Here is a 12,546-nt window from a genome sequence, read left to right as displayed (position 1 = left end):
TGTTCTATACTGTTCTACTGTTCTGTACTGTTCTATACTGCTATACTGTTCTGTACTGTTCTATACTGTTCTACTGTTCTGTACTGTTCTATACTGTTCTACTGTTCTGTACGGTTATGTTCTGTTCTATACTGCTCTGTACTGTTCTATACTGCTATACTGTTCTGTTCTGTTCTATACTGTTTTGTTCTATACTGCTGTACTGTTCTGTTCTATACTGTTCTATACTGCTGTACTGTTCTGTACTATACTGCTACACTGTTCTGTTCTATACTGCTATACTGTTCTGTTCTGCTATACTGCTCTGTACTGTTCTATACTGCTATAATGTTCTGTTCTATACTGCTATACTGTTCTGTTCTATACTGCTATACTGTTCTGTTCTATACTGCTATACTGTTCTGTTCTATACTGCACTGTTCTATACTGCTATACTGTTCTATACTGTTCTGTACTGTTCTATACTGCTATACTGTTCTATACTGCTATACTGTTCTGTGCTGTTCTATACTGCTATACTGTTCTGTACTGTTCTATACTGCTATGCTATTCTGTTCTATACTGCTATACTGTTCTGTTCTATACTGCTATACTGTTCTGTTCTATACTGCTACACTGTTCTATACTGCTATACTGTTCTATACTGCTATGCTGTTCTATACTGCTATACTGTTCTGTACTGCCATACTGTTCTGTTCTATACTGCTATACTGTTCGGTTCTGTTCTATACTGCTATACTGTTCTGTTCTATACTGTTATACTGTTCTGTACTGTTCTATACGGTTCTGTTCTGTTCTATACTGCTATACTGTTCTGTTCTGTTCTATACTGCTATACTGTTCTGTTCTATACTGCTATACTGTTCTGTTTTGTTCTATACTGCTATACTGTTCTGTTCTATACTGCTATACTGTTCTGTTCTGCTACACTGTTCTATACTGCTATACTGTTCTATACTGCTATACTGTTCTATACTGCTATACTGTTCTGTACTGCCATACTGTTCTGTTCTATACTGCTATACTGTTCTGTTCTGTTCTATACTGCTATACTGTTCTGTTCTATACTGTTATACTGTTCTGTACTGTTCTATACGGTTCTGTTCTGTTCTATACTGCTATACTGTTCTGTTCTGTTCTATACTGCTATACTGTTCTGTTCTATACTGCTATACTGTTCTGTTTTGTTCTATACTGCTATACTGTTCTGTTCTATACTGCTATACTGTTCTGTTCTATACTGCTATACTGTTCTGTTCTATACTGCTACACTGTTCTATACTGCTATACTGTTCTGTTCTATACTGCTATACTGTTCTGTTCTATACTGCTACACTGTTCTATACTGCTATACTGTTCTGTTCTATACTGCTATACTATTCTGTTCTATACTGCTATACTATTCTGTTCTATACTGCTATACTGTTATGTTCTATACTGCTATACTGTTCTGTTCTATACTGCTATACTGTTCTGTTCTATACTGCTATACTGTTCTGTTCTATACTGCTATACTGTTATGTTCTATACTGCTATACTGTTATGTTCTATACTGCTATACTGTTCTGTACTGTTCTATACTATTCTGTTCTATACTGCTATACTATTCTGTTTCTATACTGCTATACTGTTCTGTTCTATACTGCTATACTGTTCTATACTGCTCTGTTCTATACTGCTATACTGTTCTGTACTGTTATACTATTCTATTCTATACTGCTATACTATTCTGTTCTATACTGCTATACTATTATGTTCTATACTGTTCTGTAGTGTTCTATACTGCTATACTGTTCTATACTGCTCTGTTCTATACCGCTATACTGTTCTACACTGCTATACTATTCTATTCTATACTGCTATACCCTTCTGTTCTATACTGCTATACTGTTATGTTCTATACTATTCTGTTCTATACTGCTAAACTATTTTGTTCTATACTGCTATACTATTCTGTTCTATACTGCTATACTGTTCTGTTCTATACTGCTATACTGTTTTGTTCTATACTGCTATACTATTATGTTCTATACCGATATACTGTTCTGTTCTATACTGCTATACTGTTTTGTTCTATACTGCTATACTATTATGTTCTATACTGCTATACTATTCTGTTCTATATTGCTATACTGTTCTATACTGCTATACTGTTCTGTTCTATACTGCTATACTGTTCTGTTCTATACTGCTATACTGTTCTGTTCTATACTGTTCTGTAGTGTTCTATGCTGTTCCATAACAGTTGATAATGAATTGGCTATATGAATCATGTTGCCAAGTGTCCAAAGTGCAATACATTGTTAGCTAAGAACTCTTCTCATTGGGAGGATGACCAAATATCTCACCAAGATATTCAACTAAGATAGGAAACTCCAGATGACAAAATCCCATATTTTGTTTTTCACTTTGTGTTTTTATGTGCTGGAAATTACTTTCAGGATGTCCTTTTATTCCGTCTCCAAGTGCGTCACTCTCGCATGCACATGCCCCGTCACCCCATGATGCTACTGCAGGGTAGTGTGTGACCACACCCTGTTACACCATGAATCTACTGCAGTGTAACACTGTCATCTCATCTTGGGTGATGACACCGTCTGTGTGAGAGCAGGAGTACCACTAGAGTTGTGTGACCTCACACAGGGGAAATCCCATCACTCTAACTGCCTGAAATCAGAGCACTACTATAATCAGAGTGTGTGTGTGAGAGCGCATTTGTGTTTGGGGCGCAGAATCAATAAAGCATTATCAAACAAAATATATACACACACACACTGCTCTGACTACAGTAGTCCTAGTTGTGATATAGGTTCCCTCTAGGAGTACTCCTTCACTAACACACACACACACACACACACACACACACACACACACACACACACACACACACACACACACACACACACACACACACACACACACACACACACACACACACACACACACACACACACACACACACACACACACACACACACACACACCTGCTCATTAACCTACCTTAATGAGCAGCTCTCTGCTGAGCGAATGATTATTCTCGTCAGAGAAGATTTCTGACAACTCATGGAAGATGCGGAAGTTCTCCCTGGACACCTCGTCCCATGTCCTCTTCAGCCGGTGGACCGGGTTGCACTGCAGAGCAGAGAGGATAGCCCGCAGTGAAGAAAAGTTCTTCAGGATTCGACACTCCTGAAGAGAAAAAAAGACAGTAAATATTCAGATGAATATCAATGGATTCATTTCAGCACCAGGGCAAATCAATCCAATGTATTGGTAAGGAGACAGAACACCACTAGATAAGCTTCAGAATTGTTTTACTCAAATAAGACCAAGTCTTTGGAACAGAGCATTATGGGTACTGTAATCATCATGCTACACAGCACAAACTGCACCTCTGCAGGACTGAAGGGGAAGGACACCATGCTCTACCCGTGTGACTCAGTTGGTAAAGCATGGCACTTGCAACGCCAGGGTTGTGGGTTTGATTCCCATGGGGGATCATTATGAAAAAGAAGTTCACTACTAAATTGCTCTGGCTAAGAGTGTCTGCTAAATGACTATTAATTCAAAAGTAATCCCACACCAACTCCTGCTAACAACAGTGTCTCACCCTGGCCACTTCGATCCAGCGCTCCACCAGCTTGGCGCGCTGCGTGGGTTTGAGCGAGCGCTCGCTCAGACATGTAGCGATGACACAGTTGGTGACGCAGTTGAACTGGGTGACGGTGGCACGGATGGTGGGGGCCAGGTGTTCCTTGCCCTTCTTGTCCCGCTGCGACCAAATACTCCCCAGACAGTGGTAGGGAACCACCTTCTTAAAGAGCTCCTATGAGGAAAAAGGGGAGTAAAGAAGAGGGGGTTTGGAGGAAGACAAACAAAATGGAGGCTTGGTTTGCTGCAACCAGAGATGTATTTTGGATGAGATTAACATGTTTTCACTCCTATGCAGAAGCGAGCGAGAAATCAGAAACAGGCAGATACTTCTTCAGAAGGCTTTGAGGACAATTGATAAAATTGCCTGTTGTACACAAGTCTCCTAATAAATGCTGGTAAGGAAGCTTTTGGAGTAACATTTGTTTATGAGCGGAAACTCAACAGCAGTGTGGGCCTAAAGCCCTCTGTCTTCTGTCCTCACTTCCTGTCTTATCTAACAGCCCCTGAAGACCGGTCAAGGAAGCCCCTTGGCTCCAACAGGACACAGTTACAGTGTTTCATTTTTCATTTTCGATCAAATCCAAGGAGACTTGCTGGCATGGAAAAATACACATGAACTTTGTGAAAACAATGAGAGAGCAACTCAAACTATGAAGTACCACTATGGAAAATGATGGAAAATAATAGACAACAATTTCATAGAAAACTCAAACAAAGACAGAGTTAATTATTATTTAGGATATGTTGTTATATGTTATATCCTACCGCGTCCATGAGGGTGAACTGCTCGGCCACCACCGCCGGGTCAAAGTTCAAGAAGTCCAGCTGCTCATCCTCGTAGCCATTCTCTTCCAGTAGGGTGAACGGATAGCCACCATGGTCCAGCACTGAGGGATAACATCACCACTCATTAGCAAAAGAACATGAAACACACAGCTGGGTTTAGTAAACTACTTAATGCAGGGACGTGAGGGCCCACAGACTCAGATATACCTTTCGTGGAAGATGTGGATCAAAGTATTGTAAGACAATACAGGTTGGACTAAACTAGAGCATCTGACTGTGTTGGTTCGACTTTGCTTCCTGACACCCACGACCACATCTCTCTCTCTCACACACACACACACACTGGGGTGACAGGGTAGCCTAGTGGTAAGAATGTTGGACTAGTATCCGGAAGGTTGCAAGTTCAAACCCCCGAGCTGACAACAAATCTGTCGTTCTGCCCCTGAACAGGCAGAACGACAGAACCCACTGTTCCTAGGCTGTCATTGAAAATAAGAATTTGTTCTTAACTGACTTGCCTAGTTAAATAAAGGTCAAATAATAAAAACACACACACACACAAGCTCTTGGTTGTCTGTAACACTTTCCCTAAGGGATTGACTAACAACAGTGTTATCTGATTTGGAGTACCACCGGAAACATCTGTGGCCTTCCACTAATACTTTGCTCATGTTGAGGGTCAGGGTCAAAAGTTCAGCTGGGAGTCGGCCGGTCATCTTACACTCGTGCTCGGGCTCCTGGAGCTGTCGGCGGTGGAAGTGTGTCAGGAGGTTGCAGGCGCGGCGTTCCAGGTCCGATCCTGGGAAGTTGAGGTGCAGGTAGGAGATTAGTCGTCGCAGGCAGCTGTACTCCGGAGGCTTCCAGAAGTCCTCAGAATACTGGTCCAGCCACGCCCCCAAGATGGAGGATATTGTGCTGAGGAAGAGAGAGAGACAAAAAAGGAGAGTGAAAGAGAGATATTACCTTTTATAATGTTAAAAAAGAGGGTGGAAATGAGAAAAAAAGAGAGTGGAGAGGTAGGAAAGATACAGTAGATAAAGGGACTAGCTACCATGAAACCGGAGAAGGATAGGAAAGAGATACATAAAAAATGTTTTCCCTGAGGATATGGGTCACAAAATATAGGACAATGACGAACTTTGTAACGCGATACAACACCCATATGAACACAATAGAAACATATCCAATGTTCCCAATGGCAGAACTGCTTATGCCAGCAGGATAGTACTGGTGGTATGGAGAGATAAAGAGGTACACGTTTGTAGGGTGGATGTCACGACTTGTGAAGTCTCCTCCTGTCTCAGAATAATGTCATAGGTATAAGGCAAGCAATACAAATTCCAGGCAACAAAATGTGAAAATTAAGCAAACAGTCTAACAAGGTCTTCTGTTACTGTACAGCATGTGTTTAAAATAGGCTATTTGGGTAAGATGTATTGTCCACAATGTGTCAGAGTCAGATAAACTTACTTCCTCAGTTCTGTACGATCGTCGTGAGTCAGTCTGTGGCCCTCTGATCCAAGCTGGAGTTTGGCATACCTGAACACAGTAATCAGTTTGTTAGTCATCCTTCCATCCACCCTCTCATCCATCCTCTCATCCACCCATTCATCCTCTCATCCACCCACTCATCCACCCATCCTCTCCTCCACCCACCCATCCATCCTCTCCTCCACCCACCCACCCATCCATCCTCTCCTCCACCCACCCATCCATCCATCCTCTCATCGAGTCATTTATGTGTATCTCCATACACCCATATTTTTCATCCTCTCACCCACCCACCCACCCACCAATCTATCCATCCATCCACCCATCCATCCTCTCATCCACCCATTCTCTCCTCCACCCACCCATCCATCCTCTCCTCCACCCACCCATTAATCCTCTCCTCCAACCACCCATCCTCTCATCCACCCATCCAGTCATTTATGTGTATCTCCATCCACCCAGATTTCCATCCTCTCATCCATCTATCTATCCATCCACCCATCTATCCATCCACACACCCACCCATCCTCTCATCCACCCATCCATTCATCCACCCTCCCATCCATCCATTCTCTCCTCCACCCATCCATGTCCCCACCCATCCATCCATCCACCCACCCATCCTCTCCTCCACCCACCCACCCATTCTCTCATCCTCTCATCCACCCATCCATTCATCCACCCTTCCATCCATCCATTCTCTCCTCCACCCATCCATGTCCCCACCCATCCTCTCCTCCACCCACCCACCCATTCTCTCATCCTCTCATCCACCCATCCATTCATCCACCCTCCCATCCATCCATTCTCTCCTCCACCCATCCATGCCCCCACCCATCCATCCATCCACCCACCCACCCATACATCCTCTCATCCACCCATCCATTCATCCACCCTCCCATCCATCCATCCACGCACCCACCCACCCATCCTCTCATCCACCCACCCACCCATCCATTCTCTCCTCCACCCACCCATCCATCCTGTCCTCCATCCTCCCATCCATCCATCCATCCATCCTCTCATCCACCCACCCATCCACCCACCCATCCAATCATCCACCCATCGATTCATCGAGTCGTTTATGTGTATCTCCATCCATCCATATTTTCCATACTCTCATCCACCCATCCACCCATACACACACCCACCCATCCACCCATTTATCCATCCACCCATCCATCCTCTCATCCACTCATTCTCTCCTCCAGCCATCCACCCACCAATCCTCTCATCCACCCACCCATCCTCTCCTCCAACCACCCATCCAGTCATTTATGTGTATCTCCTCCAACCACCAATCCATCCATCCATCCTCTCATCCACCCATTCTCTCCTCCATCCACCTACCCACCCATCCACACACCCACCCATCCTCTCATCCATCCACCCTCCCATCCATCCATTCTCTCCTCCACCCATCCACCCTCCCATCCATCCACCCATCCATCCATCCTCTCCACCCACCCACCCATCCATCCATCCTCTCCTCCACCCACCCATCCATGCTCTCCTCTACCCACCCATCCATTCTCTCCTCCACCCACCCATCCATCCTGTCCTCCATCCTCCCATCCATCCATCCATCCTCTCATCCACCCACCCATCCACCCACCCATCCAATCATCCACCCATCGATTCATCGAGTCGTTTATGTGTATCTCCATCCATCCATATTTTCCATACTCTCATCCACCCATACACACACCCACCCATCCACCCATTTATCCATCCACCCATCCATCCTCTCATCCACTCATTCTCTCCTCCAGCCATCCACCCACCAATCCTCTCATCCACCCACCCATCCTCTCCTCCAACCACCCATCCAGTCATTTATGTGTATCTCCTCCAACCACCAATCCATCCATCCATCCTCTCATCCACCCATTCTCTCCTCCATCCACCTACCCACCCATCCTCTCATCCATCCACCCTCCCATCCATCCATTCTCTCCTCCACCCATCCACCCTCCCATCCATCCTCTCATCCACCCACCCATCCATCCATCCTCTCCTCCACCCACCCATCCATCCATCCTCTCCTCCACCCACCCATCCATGCTCTCCTCTACCCACCCATCCATTCTCTCCTCCACCCATCCATCCATCCATACATCCTCTCATCTCATCCACCCACCCATCCATCCATCATCTCATCCACCCTCCCATCTATCAATCCATTCTCTCCTCCACCCATCCACGCACCAACCCATCCATTCTCTCCTCCACCCTCTCATCCATCCATCCTCTCATCCACCCATCCTCTCCTCCACCCACCCATCCATCCTCTCATCCACCCATCCTCTCCTCCACCCACCCATCCATCCATCCATCCTCTCATCCACCCATCCATCCATCCATCCTCTCCTCCACCCACCCATCCATCCATCCTCTCCTCCACCCACCCATCTATCCATCCTCTCCTCCACCCACCCACCCATCCATCAATCCATCCTCTCCTCCACCCACCCAAACCCGCACCCACTCATCCTCTCATCCACCCTCCCATCCATCCTCTCATCCACCCACCCATCCATCCATCCTCTCCTCCACCCACCCATCCATTCTCTCCTCTACCCACCCATCTATTCTCTCCTCCACCCACCCATCCATCCATCCATCCATCCTCTCATCCATACATCCTCTCATCCACCCACCTATCCTCTCATCCACCCACCCATCCATCCATCCTCTCATCCACCCATCCTCTCCTCCACCCACCCATCCATCCATCCATCCTCTCATCCACCCATCCATCCATCCTCTCCTCCACCCACCCATCCATCCATCCTCTCCTCCACCCATCCATCCATCCATCCCCTCCTCCACCCACCCAACCCCGCACCCACTCATCCTCTCATCCACCCTCCCATCCATCCTCTCATCCACCCACCCACCCATCCATTCTCTCCTCTACCCACCCATCCATTCTCTCCTCCACCCATCCATCCATCCTCTCATCCATACATCCTCTCATCCACCCACCTATCCTCTCATCCACCCACCCATCCATCCATCATCTCATCCACCCTCCCATCTATCAATCCATTCTCTCCTCCACCCATCCACGCACCAACCCATCCATTCTCTCCTCCACCCTCTCATCCATACATCTTCTCATCCACCCACCTATCCTCTCATCCACCCACCCATCCATCCATCATCTCATCCACCCACCCATCCATCCATCATCTCATCCACCCACCCATCCATCCATCCTCTCCTCCACCCACCCATCCATTCTCTCCTCCACCCATCCATCCATCCTCTCATCCATACATCCTCTCATCCACCCATCCTCTCATCCACCCACCCATCCATCCATCCTCTCCCCCACCCACCCATCCATCCTCTCATCCACCCACCCATCCATCCATCCTCTCCCCCACCCACCCATCCATCCTCTCCTCCACCCACCCATCCATCCTCTCCTCCACCCACCCATCCATTCACCCACTCTCATCCATCCATCCTCTCCTCCAATCACCCATCCATCCATCCTCTCCTCCACCCACCATCCATCCTCTCCTCCACCCACCCACCCACCCATCCCCTCATCCATCCATCCACTCATCCATCCTCTCATCCACCCATCCATCCATCCTCTCCTCCACCCACCATCCATCCTATCCTCCACCCATCCATCCATCCTCTCCTCCACCCACCCACCCATCCCCTCATCCACCCACCCATCCATCTTCTCCTCCACCCACCCATCCATCCTCTCCTCCACCCACCCATCCATCCTCTCATCCACCCATCCATCGCACCATCCTCTCATCCACCCATCCATCCATCCATCCAGCCTCTCCTTCACCCACCCATCCTCTCCTCCATCCACCCACCCATCCATCCATCCTCTCCTCCACCCACCCACCCACCCACCTATCCATCCATCCTCTCATCCACCCATCCATCCATCCTCTCCTCCACCCACCATCCATCCATCCTCTCATCCACCCACCCATCATCTCATCCACCCATCCATCCATCCTCTCATCCACCCACCCATCCATTAACCCACTCTCATCCATCCATCCAATCACCCATCCATCCATCCATCCTCTCCTCCACCCACCATCCATCCTCTCCTCCACCCACCCACCCACCCATCCCCTCATCCATCCATCCACTCATCCATCCTCTCATCCACCCATCCATCCATCCTCTCCTCCACCCACCCACCCATCCCCTCATCCACCCACCCATCCATCTTCTCCTCCACCCACCCATCCATCCTCTCCTCCACCCACCCATCCATCCTCTCATCCACCCATCCATCGCACCATCCTCTCATCCACCCATCCATCCATCCATCCAGCCTCTCCTTCACCCACCCATCCTCTCCTCCATCCACCCACCCATCCATCCATCCTCTCCTCCACCCACCCACCCACCCACCTATCCATCCATCCTCTCATCCACCCATCCATCCATCCTCTCCTCCACCCACCATCCATCCATCCTCTCATCCACCCACCCATCATCTCATCCACCCATCCATCCATCCTCTCATCCACCCACCCATCCATTAACCCACTCTCATCCATCCATCCAATCACCCATCCATCCATCCATCCTCTCCTCCACCCACCATCCATCCTCTCCTCCACCCACCCACCCACCCATCCCCTCATCCATCCATCCACTCATCCATCCTCTCATCCACCCATCCATCCATCCTCTCCTCCACCCACCATCCATCCTATCCTCCACCCATCCATCCATCCTCTCCTCCACCCACCCACCCATCCCCTCATCCATCCATCCACTCATCCATCCTCTCATCCACCCACCCATCCATCCTCTCCTCCACCCACCCATCCATCCTCTCATCCACCCATCCATCGCACCATCCTCTCATCCACCCATCCATCCATCCATCCATCCTCTCCTTCACCCACCCATCCTCTCCTCCATCCACCCACCCATCCATCCATCCTCTCATCCACCCACCCATCCTCTCATCCATCCATCCACTCATCATCTCATCCACCCATCTATCTATCCATCCATCCTCTCATCCACCCATCCTCTCCTCCACCCACCATCCATCCATCCATCCTCTCATCCATCCATCCACTCATCCTCTCATCCACCCATCCTCTCCTCCACCCACCATCCAACCATCTTCTCCTCCACCCACCCACCCACCCATCCTTCCACTCACCCACTCAATGACCCATCCATCCTCTCATTTATGTGTATCTCCATCCACCCAGCTTTTCCATCCATCTATAATTCTTCCACCAATCAACCGATGGATCTATCCATCCATCTGTCAATTCATCCATCTATCCCGCCCTCTGTCTCTCCGCCCTCCCTCTACTCACCTGTTGAGCAGTAGGTCCAGGACCTGCTTGGTGGAGGTGAAGGAGCGGTAGGTGCAGAGGAAGATGGTGACGTAGGTGGAATCGTTGCCCCGGACCATGTACTCCACCAGCTTCTCCAGCGTGCCTGCCTTGATGGTGCGCACCTTGCACGTCTCATACAGGCTGAGGGCCGCATCCGTCTCTACACCCAGCCAGCGCTGGCCCTTACTAGCCCCGCTGCCGCCACTATGATGGCCAGGATGGTGGTGGTGGTGGAGCATCTGAACCTTCCGCAGGGTGATGGTGTACACCGCCCCGTCCTCCACCTCCTCACCGATCTCCTGGGTCGTATTCTGGAAGACAGAGGGCACGAGAGAGAGAGAGAGAGAGGGTTAGATACTCAATCTTTTTTACTTCCAGGGGCTATGACACACGTGAAAACCAAATGAAGCCTGGTCCATACTAATTTAGCTTTTTCTCTAAAAGATTGGAGCTGGCTTTTACTTTAGTTACACATTGAACGATGCAATACATAGAACCATTGATTAATAGACTATTGCTGTGTAATACAGTACATAGAACCATTGATTAATAGACTATTGCTGTGTAATACAGTACATAGAACCACTGATTAATAGACTATTGCTGTGTAATACAGTACATAGAACCATTGATCAATAGACTATTGCTGTGTAATACAGTACATATAACCATTGATTAATAGACTATTGCTGTGTAATACAGTACATAACCATTGATTAATAGACTATTGCTGTGTAATACAGTACATAACCGTTGATTAGACTATTGCTGTGTAATACAGTACATAACCGTTGATTAGACTATTGCTGTGTAATACAGTACATAACCGTTGATTAATAGACTATTGCTGTGTAATACAGTACATAACCGTTGATTAATAGACTATTGCTGTGTAATACAGTACATAACCATTGATTAGACTATTGCTGTGTAATACAGTACATAACCATTGATTAGACTATTGCTGTGTAATACAGTACATAACCATTGATTAGACTATTGCTGTGTAATACAGTATTGGAGTATTCCCCGCCACATGTTATTGGTATTATTGCGAGACAGTTTTAGAAGGAATTGATTTTATTTGCCTCTGGTCTAGGCCATAACAACTCCATTTCCCAGTGACAGACCATCACAACGCCTTTGGTCCCTCTCCTTCTGTTGATTTGTTGCACCCATACCAGTCTGGCCAAACAATACTCACTCCATCATCCTGTGACCCACTTGTTCAATATGGGTTATTTTTAGTCCAACGCAA

At 47.6% G+C, this 12,546-nt stretch overlaps 1 protein-coding gene across 4 annotated transcripts in view; it reads right to left on the bottom strand.

Annotated features, from left to right (window-relative positions):
* LOC139408389 (ral guanine nucleotide dissociation stimulator-like) overlaps positions 1 to 12,546 on the bottom strand; it is a 100,049-nt gene that overhangs the window by 45,288 nt on the left and 42,215 nt on the right. For all 4 annotated transcript variants that reach the window (XM_071152196.1, XM_071152195.1, XM_071152194.1 and 1 more), the window contains exons 2-7: positions 11,268 to 11,599; positions 5,911 to 5,979; positions 5,162 to 5,355; positions 4,420 to 4,541; positions 3,611 to 3,826; positions 3,001 to 3,189 (exon numbers count right to left, since the gene is read on the bottom strand). In XM_071152196.1, coding sequence (XP_071008297.1) covers positions 3,001 to 3,189; positions 3,611 to 3,826; positions 4,420 to 4,541; positions 5,162 to 5,355; positions 5,911 to 5,979; positions 11,268 to 11,599 — 1,122 coding nt within the window. The remainder of the gene's footprint in view (positions 1 to 3,000; positions 3,190 to 3,610; positions 3,827 to 4,419; positions 4,542 to 5,161; positions 5,356 to 5,910; positions 5,980 to 11,267; positions 11,600 to 12,546) is intronic.

This window comes from Oncorhynchus clarkii, chromosome 5 (assembly GCF_045791955.1).
Source record: "Oncorhynchus clarkii lewisi isolate Uvic-CL-2024 chromosome 5, UVic_Ocla_1.0, whole genome shotgun sequence".
NCBI classification, from domain to species: domain Eukaryota; kingdom Metazoa; phylum Chordata; class Actinopteri; order Salmoniformes; family Salmonidae; genus Oncorhynchus; species Oncorhynchus clarkii.
This window is presented reverse-complemented; position numbering and strand designations above follow the sequence as displayed.